The sequence below is a fragment of the Anas acuta genome, chromosome 1 (assembly GCF_963932015.1).
Source record: "Anas acuta chromosome 1, bAnaAcu1.1, whole genome shotgun sequence".
NCBI lineage: Eukaryota > Metazoa > Chordata > Aves > Anseriformes > Anatidae > Anas > Anas acuta.
In genome coordinates this window covers 118,103,837-118,122,850 of record NC_088979.1, presented here as the reverse complement: position 1 = coordinate 118,122,850, position 19,014 = coordinate 118,103,837, and the positions used below count along the sequence as shown (strand labels likewise).

General features: G+C 44.9%; 1 protein-coding gene across 1 annotated transcript; it reads right to left on the bottom strand.

Moving 5' to 3' along the window:
* Window positions 1–805: 805 nt before the first annotated feature.
* On the bottom strand, window positions 806–11,690 carry LOC137863709 (phospholipase A2-like). Its single transcript, XM_068697089.1, has 4 exons — window positions 11,301–11,690; window positions 8,380–8,545; window positions 3,369–3,475; window positions 806–1,033 (listed from the first exon to the last, which is right to left on the bottom strand). The coding sequence occupies exons 1-4, from the start codon at window positions 11,335–11,337 to the stop codon at window positions 870–872; spliced, it is 474 nt and encodes a 157-aa protein (XP_068553190.1). The 5' UTR covers window positions 11,338–11,690; the 3' UTR covers window positions 806–869.
* Window positions 11,691–19,014: the final 7,324 nt, after the last annotated feature.

The window sequence follows — 19,014 nt, the reverse complement described above, 5'->3', positions numbered from 1 at the left end:
TGCAGGCAAGGAATGGGCTCTTCTGCCTCGGCTAGGTGTGCCTACTGGCTGAAGTCAGAAATATTTGCTGGTCTTGCACCAGTAATGTCCCAGTGCAACTCTGCATACCTTTGAATGCTCCCCAGGAGCATCCCCAGTGTTATGAGGCAAGAACATGAGGTAGATGGCTCAGAAACACACACACACTGTCTGCAAGAAGGGTTGGAGCCCTGCCTGGGGTAAGAGCTCTGCTCTTCCTTTCAGGAGCAAGCAGCTTGGCCAGCAGAACTGCTCCCAGTGCAAGTAAGGCATAAGGAGGCTTCCTCCCGTTGTGATTGATGCTCCTGCTCCTCCTACAGCCCCAAGAAAATACAGGGGGTCACTGTACTTCAACGTGCATGATTCAGGTCTTCAGAAACCAGTCTCTCTTTTCTCAGAGATTTTTTGTTTGTTTGTTTTGTTTTGTTTTGTTTTTAATACAACAGACACACACACACACACAACAACAACAAAAAAAAAAAGTCCAGCAGAAGTCTCTACATATTTTCCAGATTATGTGCAGTTGTGTGGGAGCTGAAGGTCAGGCTGTGTGAAAGGACAAAAAAGCCATTTGGTGATTGGCAATGTGCTCTAGCTACACTGCTGACAACACTCAGTTTCAGCGCAGAGCTGCTTGGAGTGTCACAGGGGTCCTTACCTTTCGCACAGAAGTGGACAGAGCAGGATTTTATCCTTCCTTCAGTATTTGGAAGAGGCACGCATTTTGCCCTGTCTTTCTTCCCCATAAACCCTTACCTGCCAGAAATTCTCTCACACCATTGTTAGCTCAGGGAAAAGAGGTACAATTTTTATTCCAGTGCCTTCAGATTAGAAGAAAGCTTCTAAGAAGACTATTTTTCCCCCCCGTAGCTGAAGTGGCAGGTGGGATGAGTCTGTCCACACAGAAAGTTTGGCCAGAGGATGAAGTGCGGGTTGTAAGGGGCCTCTCCCCAGCACTTGGCTGCCTCTTGGTCACACTGGCACACCATTTTTTCACATCGGTCTGTCACTTTATCTGCAAAAGAAAACGTGAACGGAAAATGAGGGATGCTGTGCTGGAACAAGGAGAGAAACACTTTGAAGAGTGAGCAAGTCCCTAACAAAGTGGTTCGTGGGGAACACAGGCTGTGGGAGGAGGCAGAGGAGGCTACTCAGCTGCTGCACAGAAAATCCTCATCTGTGTGAGCAGGAGGAGAGCAGAACCAACATGTTGTGTTGTGTGCGGATCCGATCCTCCCCATCCCCTCTCTGTCAGTGGGTCTGACCTTAACAGTGGCCGGCAGCATCAGAATGTGCCAGATAAATGTAAAGTGGCAATGCCTATAAGGTGTGCCCAGCACAGAGCACTCATTTGGGGTTAATGAAGCCCATCCCACCTCCAGGCAGATTAAACGCAGCTGTTAGGCTAATATTACTTAAAAGCACAGTGCCTTGTTTATATGATGCTGCTCCTGTGGATTTTCTATCTCCCTCCAAACCCTGCGCTAGGCAAAGTTTAAAGCATTATTTCATGTCAGCACGCACAGGCTTTGATCCAAAACCAGCTGCCATGCATACAAATCTTTCCACATTTAACTGGACTTTGCTGGACCAACCCTATATCTGATAAATAAGAAGAGCCCAAATGTCTCAAGCTATTCTGAAGAGAATCACAGATCTACCAGTAACGTTTCAAGGGCCCCCTTCACAAGGACTCAGTAATAAGTCAATTTTTTGCTTAGCTACCATTCAGCTTTTCTCCCTGCCCTCTGCTCCCTGAGTTCTCCCTATGCCATGCCAACCACTCTCAGCCTAACGTCAGGACAGGAGCCTGGCTTGGCAGCCAGTCCTGGGAGAGCACAAAGATTTTTTTTTGACCAGCCCCAGCAGCTTACGGCTTTTCCTATATTCCGGATATTTGCTGAATGGAATTCACCTACATGTGATGGTATATCTGGACTGAAACATAAAGTTTTACCACATTTTTTTTCCGTTACACAAACAAAACTGCATAGCAGTAGCAAAAGATGTGAGAGGTCCCAGGTAAAATGAGTTTCTGTTTCATTTCCCTGAAAATACCTGTGTTTATGACATAGTGCCAGGCCGCAGGCATACCATTTCCTCTTGCATAGCATGGACAGTGAAAGCAGCTTTGCTTGTAATTTCTCCGGACATCTATCCTCTAGGCCCAGCAAACATGCCTTGAAATCTCTCTATTCCTTTAGTTTGAATGCAATCAGACATTACACCTTCCCATCTCAGTAAAACCTGCTGTGCTGCAGCCCAGGAAATTTGTCTTCAGGGCACGTTTCTGTTGTTCTTCCCTGTGGTGGATGTAAGAGGAAGTGAAGCTTGCTGAAGTCTCATGGAGAATAGATGCTGGATGCTTCTGAGGCCCTCCCAGGACATCAGCTAAGGAATTAATGGCATTTGTTTAACAAACACTTGTTAGCCAGGTTGGAACAAGCGCAGCCCTGTGCGTTTTTATGGGGCAAGCATCACAGGTCTCATGGACTCTTTAAGTCTTACATCTGCAGCTGGGATTGTTCCTTCGCAGCAAAAAGAAATAGTCACATATCGAAACAGACAGCAGAAAATATCAGACAGCAATGGAAATATGGATAAATGAGAGGGAGAGCAGTTATGACTTCAGCAAAATATTCCTCAGCCAGCACTCTCTGTTTAATAGGTTGTTTTGGCACTTGGACAGGAGCTACTGTGGATATGTTGTGCCACATCCTGTATCTGCTGGCAGGTTTTCAGCTGCTGGAGAGGTTGAGGATTGCACTACAAGGATATGATCTTCTAGCAAAGTATAAATAATCATTTAGTCTTCAAGCAATAGCTTTGATGGTACGGGGACAGGTTTTACTCTCACATTTCTTTTCAAACTTCCAAAGAGCTCCACAATAGATTTTACCATCAGGGACTTTTGGAAGACTTCGAAATAGAAGTGACAAATTCTGAGACTGGAGTCATCTGGTGGATGTCAAAACAAACTGGTGTGAGCCACTGACGGGCTGTGACTGTGCAATTCAAGACCTTCCTGACTGGGTACCAGCTGCAGAGCTGAGCAGAGCCTACACACGCTGTATGTGCCTGCGGCACTCGAGAGCGCTCAAATCTGCGAGCTTCAAAATCCTGATGGAACCTGAGGGCTTCAGGCTGGGGTCCCACACAAGGCTGGCACCCTACCTGACCTGTCCAGGAACGGGAAGAGAGCTCAGAGGAGAATGAAGGATGCCCAAAGCAGTTTTAAAAGCAGCTCGGCATGCACAGACCCACCTCCGAGGCACTCAGAGCTTTTGTCAGCCTGTGCTCCCCTGGAGGAGGGAGGGAACCGAACTCGATGTGGGTGACGACCTCCTTACCACACTGCACGGCCTTCTCCTCGCACTCCCACTGGTAGCTCTGCACCTTGGGGCTGCAGCCCTGTTTCTCCGCCATGTCGTAGCAGCAGTCGTGCCTGTGGCAGCACCTTAGGGAGAAGAAAAGGCAGAGTCTGGGCTCAGGCACCCTGCAAGGTTTTGTTCGGGGGGGTTTCCCGAACAACAAATCCTAACAATCCTAATCCCGATACAAATCCTAACACAAGGGTGTTCCACTCATGCACTGCTAATGACAGCTCTGTCAGTAAATTGATAATGAGCAGAGTGTCCTGGCATCTCTGTGAAAGCTCAGGAGCTTGCTAATGCCATATTTGCTATTTTCCCAAGACCATGATGTTTCTTCTTGCCCTGTGGTTTTGTCCCCAGAAAGGCAGGTGTGGTCAATACCCAGGACATGGTAATCCCGCTCACTGCAAGCATTACGATGAGGTGTGTGACCATGGCTCACCAATTTAGACTTGGACCCAACTCAGAATCCGGAATCAGTATGGTTTTTCCCTTCCTTGGCATCAATGAGCAGCTGGCTGCAGAACCATCAGCCTCAAAGGTGGGATTCAGACCTCAAAGGTGGGATTCAGACTTTACATGCCTAGGTGACTAGCTCAGCTGTTGGTATCTGCACTACAGACTACACTTAGAGAGATAATTCCCACTATTGAATACTTCAGGGTATATAGGAAAACTTCACCCCACTTAAATTTTATTCTGGTAGTTTAGTGAATTAAAATAGACTGATAAAAAAAAAAAAAAAGGACTGATTAAAATAATTAAAAGAAATGATTTAGTACTTCAGGAGGTCCTATGGTAGATAACAAAGGTTGTTAGAGCAAGAGTGAGAGGTCAGAGGCTGGAGCTCTGGTGGAGTGATCTCCTGTGCTTCCAGAAGCTGTCCCTGCAAGGGACACCACGGAGGAACTGTTCTGGTAATTGGGAAGTGCTGAAGCAGGTTGGCCTCGGGGGGAAATGAGGAGCAGAAGGCTTTCAGAGAAGCTCTTAAGTCCTAAATGTGCACCTCTTCAAGATGTTGACAAAGTCTAACTGAAGACCTTGTTTGTCATCTGCAAGGCCTGAGGCCAACGCACCTGAAAAGCCAATAAAAAGCTCTGTGATGCACTCTGAGACCCACCATCATCTATTCCTCTGGAAAAACAGAACAATGCTGCAAGAAGGATGAAGATCCCCTGTGCAGGTAGTGGGGCTTCTCCAGGGACCCACTGAGATCTGTCAACACTTTACCTGAGAACTCAGGAACATCACAGACTTCATCAGCGTCTGCTGCAGAGTCATTCTTGCCCTTTTAGAAACCGGTTTATGGGTATGAGGGACAGTGGGCTGCATGAAGTGAAGCCAAGAAGAAAAAGATCTGAAGTGCAAAAACCAAAATCCACCACTGATACAAATCCTAATAAAATCACTGCAACTAGATCAGGTAAGTCATGCAAAAGAAACATGGGAATCAGGCCAGCCAGATGAAATTTAGCTTTTGTGTAAGCCCTGTGCTTATCCACATCCTGAATTTAGACTGGTGTGCTTTCCCTACTGACTGACAGATTTAGTAGTTAAAGTAGCAATTTCATCCCACAGATGAGTCTGCAAACCAAACACCATTCTTCTTCTCAGCCTGCAAAGATGAAACCAGTGAGATGATCACAACCAGACTACTCACAACACTGTGAAATGAAAGTTAACAGTAGCAGACAAGTATCTACCTCCACACCACCTCCTCAAAGGACTTAAGAATGGGAATAAACCCCATGGGATATACGTATCTAAAAGTTTTCCTGTGAGAAGAGAGAGATCTGTGGGAACAGATCTTGGAAGAGGTGAAAGACGGTCTGCAAATCAGGCAAAGACGACCAAATGTGCATGGAAGAGGTGTGATAGCTCTTTAAGATGCTCCTTAGCTGGCTTTGTGAAGTCAGGGGGATTGCATAAACTCTGCAGGACCACGGGATTTGGGGCACAGTTCTCCTTCCACTTATGTTTTCCTCCTGATACCCGTAACTGCAGCAGGGTGACGTGGCTGACACCAACACAGAAGCTTTAGCTCATATTTTACAAACATCTTTCAGACGCTCTGAAAGACCTGCCAAGTAATGAAGAGCGAGGAAACCTAGCATCCTATTGCCACCTTCAGATGGCCCTTCCTGTCTGGAAAAGCCCTTTTCTGCACCTGGGTCAAAATGTGGTGTTAAAGCTCTTAAAAACCTGCTAATGCTCTGCCAGACCAGCACAAACGGTGCCAATCAACAGCACGGCAGAGCATTGGTCAACAAGTATGAAAAACCAACTCAGCCGTATTAGTAAGCAACCCATCCGTCACGCCTGTGTGAAGGGACAGCCCTAATGGCTACAGACAGCTTTGGCTGGCCCGACCCCCACAGTGAGCAAATGCTGCTAAGGTAAGAATTTGTCATGTTGTGTTTGTCTTGTTAACAGCACAGCCACCCCTGTGCTTTGCTTTAAACCGGTAGCTGAAGAAATATCTTACTCTTCTGCATGGTTTTGCCAAGACTTTGATGAGCCACATTTGCACCTTGACTTTCATGGTGTCAGTGTTTCAAGGGAGATGCTGAGCACCTTTAGGTCCTGCTTTACAAAACGCTGCTCAGTACAAGCTGACCATTGCCTAAATGCCTTTGCTTGGGCTTTCGATAGTTTGGCTTCACATAAACGTGGGTGCCCATGCTTCCTTCTGGAAATCCCAGGCAGAAGTATGGGGGCAACATTTCCAGGATGATAAAATAAACAAATAAATAAAAATACAACTACAAGTCCAGGGAAATGCAGGCATTACAGCAGCTCTCCTTTCAGTTGTGGTGCAAAAATCCAGGGAACAGAACCGGGAAGGAGAAACAAACCTATTGACTTTCCGGAGGAGAGATGCCATTATGTCTTGAAGTGAAGGGACTGTAAGAGTGGAACAAAAGGGAAAAGGTAATTACTGGCAACACCACATCAAAGTCAGTGTGTGGAATAAACCTCATAAAAGGATTACCTACTTGACACACTTTTTTTTTTTTTTTTTCCGCCATGAAAGAGAGGTGCTTAGAAACACTATAGCCCTGTCTAGACAGATTGACTGAATTACTCACAAGAAAAATCACTCCTCGTTTTTTTACTGAGACCCTAACAAAAGAAGTGTCAAGGGGTGAGTCATTTCCACCAGTATTTGTCACTCAAAGCCTGTAGCTTTACCACTCCACATCTCTCCTTTTCAGAATGGAAAATACGGAAAATAACGTGGTCCCTAACTGGCATGGGATACCCAGCCACGCTGATTTTTGCAGCAGTTTGCACTAACAGGTATCAGAAGTGAACATAAATTATAAATTTTTAGGGCTAAATCTAGTGTGTAATTTCCAACTCTTCTTAACTAAGAACCTAACTAAAACAAAATATATATTTTTCTTGTTTTCGCAACCAAACATTTCAGCTAAGCAACAGTAATGAATGTACTTAAATTATTGAGATTCCTTTTTACACATTATCTAGTATTTTGAGTCATTTCCAGTTGCAGAGTCCCCATTTTCTGCCATTAGGACAAAATCCACATCCCATAGAAATCAAACAGCAGCAGAAACTCACACTGATGAATACCGGACCAGATTTTACTCTGTTTTTCAGGAGCACTGAGTACTTTCATCTCCCACAGTCACCTAAATTTGGAGTCACTGAACATCTGTGGTAAACAGTTTCTAGGTGACTCCACTCAGGCCTTCAGCTAATGAAGTACTCCAAATTAATGAAGTCATATTTTATGTGAAAGCCTTGATTTTAAGAGTTGGCAAAGGGATAATGAAAATAATAAACAGGTTTACAGGCATAGTTCTAGATGGTTACAAGCAGATCAAGAGATATAACCAAGAATGAAAAGAAATCTCTAGACCTGAGATCTATGACACTTTGTGGCTGGCCGTTCATTACTTGTAAGTCCCATATCCACTGTTTCATAGATGCCATGCACATATAAACCAGGGATATGAAGAGAGGGTTTATGGCAGGGAAATTCCCACTGCATTAATGAAAAGAGCTCTACTGGCTTAAATAGTTACTTGCTGCTTTATACTCACAGAGGAGCTGGCCTTTAGACTTGGCATCTTTTCTCTCCCCCTCACCTCCTCTTTTTTTTTCTCCTCCTTCTTCTGTCCCGCCACTTCCCTATTCAAAGTTTGATTTGGTAGAAATATGTAACATCTCCAAGAGCTGGGTACACTGGAAAACTCAGCCAGCTTCCTTCCCAGTGAGCTACACAGTCTTCCCTCCTGCAATAAGCAGCACTTGTGTATGGGTAACACCTGGCTTGCTGACTGCAGATAAAAGTAGATAGAGCTGTGTGCTCTGCCTTTGATGTTTTAAACCAAACGAGATTGCAAATCAAGGGCTCAGAGCACCCCGGAGTCCATCATGCTAAAGATTTACACGTACGCTGGCTGCAAAGTACAAGAACACCTTACAGGCTCATTGTTTTTAGCCTTGGAAATACAAAGCACAGTGTATCCCCCACTAAAAAATAAATGGGGAAATAACACCCTGCTCTATGCCATTGTTCTTGCTTGACTTAGTGCAAACTACCAGGTGATGAAGGCAACAGGTTTGACCACCCTTCACAAAGATCTGGATTCCTCCAGAAGGTAACCAGCAAAGTTCCCATCACTGTCATTTTCAGGACCAGGTGAAACATCCGTCCAAACAATCTTGGTCACTGCCCTCTCTGTGCATAAAGACTCAGCTAGTTCAGGAACTCTCATCCTGGTTCCTCCTTTGCCCTCCACCCCGTGGGGCCAGCTCCCAGGAGCAAAGTTCTCATCCAGGAGGCGTCTGAACCCTCATTCGTACACCAGGTGGTACATGGCTCCTCACTCCTCCTCTGCCCAGTGCTGTTGACATAAACTAACTCCCTCTGTAACAAATCCTTGGAGGCACAAGAGTACAGGCAGAGAAGAGTGAGGAGATCTGCTGCTTTTGGACACAGAGCTGAGGTTCTTCTTACCAGTCTGTTTTATCTTTGGGCCAGCCTTGTCCTCCCAGTCCGCAGTAGCATCCATAGCCAATATAAGCCAAGGGAGACCGCCCCGTGCCACAGGTGATAGCTCCTGCCAGTTCAATGATTCCTCGGGTGTGCAGCGAATGGGATTTTCCCAGAGCGCCTTTCCAAACTGCAAAGACAGGACAAGGATTCACACAAGGATTAAACACGCTGGATGCTGATCTTAAAATCCTCACAGGGAAATTTTGGGTCTTGACTGGTTGTTGAGCGGTGTCCCCAACCTGGGAAAACTCACTGGATGAGCTGTGGTGTCCCGGGTTGGACCTGCACACAGACCTGGAATCTGCAGAAAAGGGTGAAGTTTCTCTGTTGGCCAACATATCCTGTGTTATCCAAGTCTTCCCTACGATCCAGGAGTTTTCAACCTGTTCTCCAGATCACAAAGAGCTGACAGTGCTGTAAATTTACATACAGGAATAGCTGCAAGACCCCAGGCCTGTAAGGTATGCCATAACATCATTTACATCCACTTCTGTTACTATGGTCCATTTAAGTTGTAGCAGTATGTTGTCTGCATGAATTTGAATAAATCAATTTAAAAAAATAATAAAACAACAAAAGGAGTTCTGTGTCTGTGTGCAGACAGCCACGTAAACTGCTCTGGAGCTCTTTGAGCTACAGGTCTTTCAAAAAATTTTATGATGATTTCTGATGTTAATTTGAAAGATTTTTTTTTTTTTTTTTAAAGAAACCACAGAGTCTCAGTTCCAGCAACTGTTGCAGAAAGCAAGGGTACCCTGCCCCTAATACTCAAACAGCTTTGAAGTTCACGGCACGGCCTCTGATGCTTATCGCGTTACCGATGGCAGTGCAGGGTGGTTAGCAATTACTGCCCGCGCTCACCGTGAAGAACCGGGCGCTTTGCACGACTCCGGCTGCCCTGCTCACCGGAGCACCTGATGGGTGAGCTCTCGGCCCGGGATGAAGGAGAAGCCATAGCAGGGAACCCTTGCCATGCTGAACAGCCCCTGGTATTTCAGCACTCCAGACCTCTGCAAAGCCCTACATATATGTGGGCTAATTAACCCCCTAAACCACCTGGGGATGCAATACTGTTATTAAAACTTGCTTTGCCTTCAAAACCCAGCCAGCTAATCCCCCCGCTTGGGCCTCTCTCCTCTTGCACTCCGGCCCGTGCCCTGGGCTTAATCCAAAACCCTGCTGAAGGCAACCTGTGTCTGTCCCCATTAACAACATGCCAGCCATTGGCTTCCTCTCTGCTCAGTGTGGGGCCGCAGCCCATCCCACAGCTCTTTCCCCAATCCTTTTCCCCCTGGCAATCCCTGCTCCGAAGGGAGCAGAGCCTCACGCTCCTCATCTCGGGGTTTCACACAGCCTCCTTATGCTTCTCAGGGCACTCCGCGGGGATTAAGTGCACATTCCTGAAAAAGTAACAGATCCGCTCACCCAAACACTACTCGAGTGTTCAGATTTCCTGGTAAAAGCACATCAGACCCATGTTATTCAGAAAATGAAGAGGCGACCTATTTCCCTTGTCCAAACAGTGGGCGCTCCGGAGTTAGCAGCAGGCTTGGCTCTCAGGAGCCCCAGGGACATCGCAGGTAACGCCACTGGAACAGGTCAAATGCCCTGGATTTGGGGCAAAAAATAATAATTTTGAGGTCTGCAGGCTGAAGCAGGCTGTAAACGTTCCAATGGAAACAAAACCGTCTTTGTCGACGTTCAAGCCTCCTGACAAGGAGCTTGGTTTATTTTTTATTTTTTGCTGGTTTTCTCTTGGACAGGACCTCCGGACTGGCCGCTGGCTGAGCACAGCTGAGGCTGGGGTAAAATCTCAGTGCCTCACCCAGAAAAAGAAAGGCCGCTCTTCTTTCAGGGCCATCTCTGAGGATCAAGGGACTGTAATTACAGCGCAGAGCTACTCATGAAAGCAGAGAAAAGGACCCGGGGGAATTGCGTCCAAAAGAAACGCTTAAGGCTGTGTGCTCTGCGAGAGCTTGAAATAATTCGGGCATCCAGGCAGCGTCTGATGTTTCTGTTTCATTCTTTGAGAGCCGGCTGGGGTTTGAGCCGACAGCGCGCTGCCGCAGCTCGGGGTCAGCCCATCAAGTACGCCTCGCTACCCAGGCACACGGCTAATAACTGGACCAAGAGCTGCAGCTGGTTTTAATGCACTGGGCAGCCGAGCCAACGTGGCCGTGGAAGCCTTGAAAGAGTCCGAGGCTCACCAGCAGCCTGAACTTGGCCACATCCCCCGTGAGCGTGGCCGGTCATTACGGGCACCTCGGCAGAGAACATACCTGCAGGGAGGTGAGCGGGGCTGGATCTGACAGCTTAAACTTGCCACTGCCCATGGACACAGGCTGAAGATTAAGGCAATGTTTCGGGGTTAATTTTAAATCTGTACTGCAGGAGGAACCTCAGACCTGTCTGATTTAGAGTCACGTTGCTGCGGTGTGTAGGGGCTTTATGTCAGCAGACATTTATGGCTTTTCAAAAAGGATTTTTTTTCTTCCTTTTGAATTCAATATGAAGTGAAATCAGCTCTCTTCATGGTCATTAGTATAAAAAGAAGATAGCTCTGGAAAGAAACACAAACTCCAACAACTTTGTAGCAGAAAACTATTCTAAAAAAAAAAAGACCTGTGTTTATACGGCACTGGCTCTGTAAACCACCATGGAAATGAAGCAGGCATGCGGCTTGCTTACACTGCCCTGCGCTATAAAGCTGAAAAAAAAAAAAGAAAGAAAGAAAGAAAGAAAGAAAAAAAGAAAGACAAGCAATACTTTATACTCAGCCAAAAGATATGGATAACCCAGGTAAATCTGCCAGCAAGAGGAGAAGCTGCCCGGGGCAGGGGGGTTGCAGGGGCAGAGGGATGGGGCACGGCCACGGCACTCACCTGCCTGCAGCAGCAGCAGCAGCAGCAGCGAGCCCATGGGCGACCTCCCCGCTACCCGCACGCTCCCTGACGCTGGTGTTTGGCTGTCGGGACGCCCAGAGCGCTGCCCGGCGAACCAAGGTGTGGGTGTGTTTGCCAACCCTCCCGGGCTCCGTCTGCAGGGTTTTTATATATATACATCTGCGTGCATGTGCCTGTAAAGCCAAACACCCCCCTCCTGCAACTTCCCTCAGTCGCAGCCCTGCCCAAAGGGCTCCTTGCTGGGCTGGAGAGGGCGCGGGCTGCCCCTGTTTGCTTGCCATCGCCTCCTGGGACAGCCCTGGGCGCTAAGCTGGGCTCTTTCTCTAAGCTGTTTGCTCACAGACCCTGGTTAACCTCTGAGTAGCTTCGGAAAAGGGAAGCCGGCCACTGCGCCGCCTGCGGCTTGGGCTTTCTGCTGCGGTGTCCACCTGGCAGGGATTTTCTCTTTTTATAGATCATTCTTTTCAGGGTGTGTGCGTGTCTGTATATATATATATATATATATTATTTTAAGACTGATTATTTTTCACATTTTAAAAAGAAGAGACAAAACTAGAAACATCTAACAGGAAAAAAAAAATACAGTTAGATGCAAGCATCTAATTATAAACTGACCAACAGAGCTAATTCTGGGCCGCTCCAGAGGGAAAAATATCCTCTAGGTGCAGCCCGTTGCTGCACCTGACTGAGACTAATTAATTTTTTTGAACACTCCTCAGTATGTGGGCCTGTGGTCAGGGCTGGTTAACTGAGGCCAGCACATGCCCCGGTCACGCCAGTAGCTGTGGGCAGCTGAACTGGTGAGGGGGTGGCCCCATTGCACGGCCGCTGCTGGTGGCCACGGCTGGATGCTCTGCCAGAGAGGAAGAGGAGGGGAGGAAGGCTGTTTGGGTCTGTCTCAGCTGCACCCCTCGCTGGAGGTTCCCATGTAAAAGCCGTGCCTTCCTGCTTAATGGCGCGCCTTTAAATATTTGCTTGCTAAATATTGGCACTTGAATCAAAGGTCAGCAGCGAGGGGTTTACTGGGCTGCCTTCTGCTGAGAGCAGTCCAGCTGCAGCAGCTGGCGATCTTTGGCGAGCAAGTTTTCAAGAAACGGTACATATTGGGCATCTTCGGTGATACAGGGCAACCAGACCACAGAGCTGGGCAAAGCAGGCTCAGTGATGGGGCACAGAGCTGTGGCTTCGGCAGCTGCACAGCTCTGATGTTTGCTGTTTCCAAGGGCTCCAGTGGATGAGCACAACCCTACCGTAACTGTGAGCCTGAAATCCCCAACCCACCACTGCCACAGCCCTGTGCTCGCAGCAGGAGGAGGAAGGCAAAAGGAGCAGAGTGCACAGCCACAGGCTCACATGTGCTCCTCTGCTGCCTCTCAGGGGCCCAGGAGGAGCTGCGTGGCTGATGTCTCCTCCCTCGGGAGCTCCCTCCAGTAATTATACTGAAGTGGTGATTGCAAGTCTCATTTGAGCCATTACTGGCTAATATTTAACCTGAATAGCATAACTTTGCAGAAGGAGGATGCTGGAGGGTGGGTGTGCCTTCCTCTAGGGCTCCAGGGATGCAGACGATCAAAATGGGAAGTGCGAGCAGGGTGACAAGCTTTAAAGCACCACCTGGGGACCAACTGAATGAGACCCCCACTGGAGCAAACTCCACCTCTGACAGACACTTGAGAGGTTCCTTTCCCAAGTGGGCACCAAAAGAGAGGTGTGAGGGACTTTTGCAGATGCTTTACTGGCTTCTCAGTGTCCCTGAGCCAGGGGACAACCTGGGAACAGCGCAGTGCCTGAAGGACTGAGGGGCAAGCAGCCTGAATGCTGCATCTTGTCCCAGTAACTTGAGGATCAAGGTCAGGGGCTCCTTGTCTACGTGGCCTAGTATTTAGCTTGCACTCCGACCTCCAGTCTGCAACACAGCACCCAACTCTCTAAAGAAGGAAATCAGGGACCAGGGCAAGAAGTAGCCAACATTCACTTGTGGAAACAGCAATCCACAGCTAAGGAAACCTCACTGAGTCTCCGGCAGGAAAATGAGCTCTGATATAGAGACCATAACCTGCTGCCTAACTTTGACAGGTTGTCCATCACTATAAGCAATCCCCAAAGCCAGTCTGAGTGCTCAAAGCATCTACTCTACAGGTTGGATTTATCACGGTCATTCAGGTTTGAATACCTATATTTAGCATCTTTATTTCAAAGACTGCCTGAATTCCAAACCTAATAAAAAAAAAGGCATTATAAATGTTCAGACTACAATTTGATTCTATTGCTTTTCTTTCTCACTTTCCCCTCCCCTGAAGATATCATTTGTTTCCCCAGTTCAGCAATAAACACAAAATGAAGAAACACAGACTCTTCTGATAGCCAAACGTGTCTGCAATGCTTGAAGAAGAGTGCTGTGGGATGATAGGGAAGTACGCCCAAATTTAAACTTGGAAATGAACTGAAAAATTTAAACGTGGGACTTCTGAAAGCAGAATTAATGTATTGTTTTCTTGGGATTATTTTCAACTGCTGACTGGTTGAGTCCCTTATTTATCTCTGCGATTACTGATTGCTGTTGCCTAAGTTAACACTTTAATAAATATACTACGTGCTAATAGTGGTTTTACTACGCTACGGTAAATGCACTGGGATCATAAGGACATTTTCATTACTGTTTAGGGAAAACAAATGAATTCCTTGGTTTCACTTTCCTCACTTGCATTGTGCATATTGCCCTGCTTGAGCTTCACTTTTCACTAGTAATGACAGGCAGCACATGAGGATATTGGAACGTAAAGAGGTGTGTTCATAGCTACTGCTCAGAAACGAGACTGGGAGACAGAGGTGTCCTGAGTGAGAAAGTGTAATAGAAATCAGGAGCACATAAAGTTAAGTTCTTCTTCCAGCTTTGAAGATACATTTCAACCCTTACTATTCTAGACCATTGTTCTCTCTCAGCTCTGCCAGTATATTTCAGACTCCAATGCTCCATTATTGCAGCAGTGCTTATCTCTGTAGTCTACTGCGCATTTAGTCATCTCCAAATGCTGTCTGCTTTCACTTCTCATTTTCCCCATTGTTCAGGCTTCATTACCCTTTTTTTCCTCCCCATCAATTGCTAGATTTCCTGCTTCTGCACTTGCCACCTTGCACTTCTCTCCTTCCACATTTTGTCCCAACCTATTACTTTCACCTCCATCATGAACAGCTTCAAGGTTCACACATCCTGTCTCAAGTCTCAGGTGCCAGAATACCTGGAAAAGGGCTCTCATTTATTAAAAGGCTCCATTCATAACACCAGTTGGTCCTGGCTAGATCATGAAGCACATGGAAGTTCACACAGACTTCCTGAAGAAAAGGGGATGTGTTACACCATCTCCCCTCTGTTATCCAGATTGCTTTACTAGGCTGCATCCAGCGTACAGGCTTGTGTCTTTTATGTTTGATATCCAAATAAATACAGAAAAAGCCAACAGTAGGCTAAATCTTAGGTGGTATTCCTGCTCCTACAGGAAACAGGGAATCACGCATTCCCTGGAGGTGCTACTATGATTATTCGTGATGTGCTTTCCTGTAGCCCTTTTGAAGGATAGCTGAGCTCAAGGTTACTACTGTAGATTTATTAGGAGGGACACTAGAAAACAAGGGTTTAGCTGTTCTTTCCTTGACATCAACCAGTGCTACACATGGCAAGTTTTTAAGGATTCCTGGAACCCCTCTGCTTTTAGTCAGGCCAGGCTTTTCTAAACATCTACACCTCCTATTGGGAAACTCTTCTTTACCATTTCCCCAATCACAATCTGAATTATCAATCCCAGATTCAAACACTGTACTCTGCTTACATCATGAATATCCTTTCGCAGGCCCTTCAAAAACTCTTTTTTATACATGCATTCACCACAGCAGCAACACTCATATTTGCTACCACTACCTTGTTTTTGTTTCATGACTCATCACCTCTTCACTGCTGTGGAAACTGTTGTCTTCTGTGTTTCCTATTTAGTATATAAAAAGATTTGGGAAAGGGAAAAAAACAGGGCAGCCAGAAGAGCTCCACCTTTCAGGAGAAAGGGAGGAGACATCTCTACAATTTGTTCTGCTGGAAAGACAATGTTCTGAGCTAGGCATTGCGGTCACCTAGTGGTTTTGTTTCATTCCTGTCTGACCAGCCACTGGTTGAGAGCATACTCCATGTATTACATCTTCACATTTTGTGCTTGTAATGGGTAACTGACCACACGTGCACTCCCATTGCCAGCCCTTTTCTCCCTCACATGACAAGGATTTACCAAACCAAAGCCTGTACCTTTTGCATCCAACGAGTGGTTAGGCAAGGGCTTGATGCTAGTGTGGTCTGAATGTTGATTAGCTTAGTACATTGGCCAACAACCCTCATGCCATGTTAAGTGCTAAGAGTGGAGACTCCAAGCCCTACAGACATCTGCTCAACTCCCAGTAAAACTACCTCTTTATGCTAAAAAAATCTTAATCTTGACAAGAATGTATTTTCCTGTAGCTTTTTCCTCATTAGTATAGAAAGATTTTAACCTTTACCTGGCTCTCCTGCCTCTCTCAAACTAGTTCTGGTACTTACAGTAACCATAAGACCACACTTAAGTAAAGTATAATTATAATTTTAAGTGCTAACTTCGCATGCTGTTGGCTGTGACTCTATGGAATGAGATATCAAGCTGCACCTCCTGAAGTGCCTCACCGCTTCTTTGATGCCAGTCACTTCTTAATAGTTGAAAATTCCATGAAAATTCCTAACTGCTGCTTCCAGGGTTCGTATATTCCCTAATCCAGGTCCCTACATGCATTCTCAACTCCCCTCTCCAGTTCTAGTCTTTTAGCATGGTAAAAGAACACTGTGCAAGTGGTTGATACTAATTTCTGGCACTAAACTGCAAGAATATTGTGCTTTTTTTCCCCAATCAGATCATATTTCTGTCGTTGCATCCATCTGACAGTCACCTCTTTAGGGAGTTATCTTCAGGTTTTTGGGGCCCAGGAAAACACGCATCTTAGCTGAGTTTTCTAGGGCTATCAGAGCTGGTTATCTGGCTTCATGGACTTCAGGGATATGGATTCTGTCTACTTGCTTAATTTCTTCTGTTATTTTAGAAATACAGATTTTGTTTTCTTTCAAAAAGTACTCTGTAAAAATCTCTGTTGGGTTGAGTGAAACGAGAAGTCTACTTCTTGGGGTAATTCACACAGAAGATATTTTTCCAAAAACACTTTTAACACTTGTTTTGTCCATAGAATTGAAGTGCATCACTTGGAAATGGTTTTACAAGCCTCTATTTGTCCCTAGTTTAACTTAATAAATACATTTCATCAATCAAAAGGTATTTTTCAATAATCTCTATAGTTACTGATACTTTAGCCTTCACACTTCCTCAGTTTGCCTTTTCCTAGCAGAACAACAGGCCACTGTTGAGTTCAAGTTTGCCTTTACATTTTTCCCATCCTGTCTTGCATAACGACAAGCAAGGCTTCACACATTCAACCAACACCAAATTGTGTCTTTGGTGCTTTGTTTCCTGTTTGTATGAGGAGAGATTTTTTCCCTGAGATTACTACAGAATTGATTTGTGCTGATCTGCTTTATGCTAATCCCAGATAAACAAAAAAGCTTAGAAAAACAAGTCACCACCTTTTTTTAAAAAAAGAAAAAGGATATTATTCTTTCATGTTCCTCTTACCATACCTTTCCTGGCTACAATTACTTTACCCATATTTACAGGGAAAAAGAACAGTAATTTACATGTCTTACTTCCAACACTGGGGAGAAGGAGTCAAGTCTGAGTTTTTACCCATCACCATAGTTCTGTACTTGTGCATTCATCTTTCCTTGTATATTCATGGCTCCCTTGTGCTGTTTCCTGAAGTATCTCTGTACAGAGAATGAAGTATCATTGTACAGAGCTTTGAGTGCAAGTTTGTTATCAACAGGCTAATGGCAGGACACATTTGGGAAAAAGTAAGGACTGGAAACATCTTACTGGCTGACTCTTTCCCTCCAACCATTATTGTCCTAAGTCTTCGTAGTATAAATCCTCAGAAAAGGTAATTTGTCAGCCTCAATGCACTACACTAAGACAAAAAACAATGTAATTCTAGACTTTAAATGTATTGGTGCAGTGATTTCTGGGGAGACATTTCTTTCTTAGAATCATGTGCTAAGGTTCTTTGCCTCAGAAACAATCAGAAATTTGAGAATTCTGATTTCTGAGTTTCTGATTTTTTCTGTAAGTCTTGTAAGTCTTTAAGTTCTGTAAGTCTATGATAAGACTATGAGATAGAATTAATATATAATACTAAAATCTTAAATTTATAATTGTAGCCCATAAGTGTGAAATGTAGTCATACTGGAGTTGAACTCTCAGCATTTCCTTGTAATTTCTGAATATGAATTACTTACATCATCTCCTCAATGTCACATATCCACAAAGCACCATAGCATTAAGATCCTAGAAACGATTTTCAGACCGGATTATTTCCTGTTGAATCTGGCTCTTGTCTTTCTGGGTTTAACTGCTCATGATTTGAACGTATTTACCTCTTCATTAGTCCTTCTTTTTTTTTTTTCCCCCCACCGTGAGATTTGTGTAGTATTCAGTAACAGGAACAGGAAAATTTTCAAAGTGCTCTTCTGGAAGGAACCAGGTGAAGATTAGACAGAACGTTACCTAAAAAAAAAGTCATACAGAAGCGGAGCTCAAGAATGAAGCAACACTGGTAACAGAATGAATTCAGGTATTGCAGAATTTATCATTAGAAAAACAGTATGATGAGAAACAAATATTCCCTATTCGAAAGATGATTTTGTCTTAGCAATCAGTATCAAGGAAGAAGTCTCACTTAAATCTCATTTTCAGAAGAAAAACTCAAAATTTCTTTGGAAACCAGCTGACAAGTGCTTCTGTGTGAATAAGCTGAAGAAGAATACTATCTCAGGACAGGCATCATTATATCACTAATATGAAAGTATCTTCTTTTCTGCAGGACCAGAAAGAATATCAGCTTTATTATTTGCAATTCGGATTTCTTTTCCAAACCTTGGTTTTGTAAAGTCCTATGTTATCTCTAACTTCCGATGTTTTCCTTTGATCACCTTCGTTTTAGCCTGACACGGCATTATAAACATCAAAAAATTCCCATTGCATATCAAAAACCTACTCTTATTCTGTTTATGACAATTTCTAATGCCACTTCATATGAACCAATTAATCAATACCTAAAACACATCAGTCTGGGACTACAAATATTATGTATGTGCATACTTACTGACTACAAAAACACCATAAATGGGACAGGAATCTATTGAGAGATGTATTGTGAAGACAGAAACGGTGAGAGACTGCTTCTTCTACACCAAGTGACTACTGATTGAAGACGCTGCACTGAAATTCAAAACAGTTACATACAGGTGACGGTGAATTTCAGAGTGGCATCACATAATGTATCTACAAGATTTCAAGATTAGTCTTGTCATTGTAAAACTAAGAGGAACATTTCTCATTATATTTTGTTCATCCCTTGCAAAATCCACCTCAGGAATTCTCAGTACATAATACCTCTTTTCATTTTATAGCAGTGCCTTCTGTGGTTAAAACAAACTGTAGTCTAGACAAAGGCCTAGGTAGTGATGCTCCCTTCAGCAGTGACACTAACAGAGTCCCTGTCCTCTATGAGGTCTATT

What these genes read in the sequence shown, in the direction of transcription:
- LOC137863709 (XM_068697089.1), bottom strand. Translation starts at nt 11,337, where the DNA reads ATGGGCTCGCTGCTGCTGCTGCTGCTGCTGCAGGCAG. An exon ending in GCTGCTGCTGCTGCAGGCAG is followed by an intron (nt 8,546 to 11,300) that starts GTGAGTGCCGTG and finishes CTGTCTTTGCAG; the next exon opens with TTTGGAAAGGCGCTCTGGGA. An exon ending in GGAGAAGGCCGTGCAGTGTG is followed by an intron (nt 1,034 to 3,368) that starts GTAAGGAGGTCG and finishes TTTCTTTTGCAG; the next exon opens with ATAAAGTGACAGACCGATGT.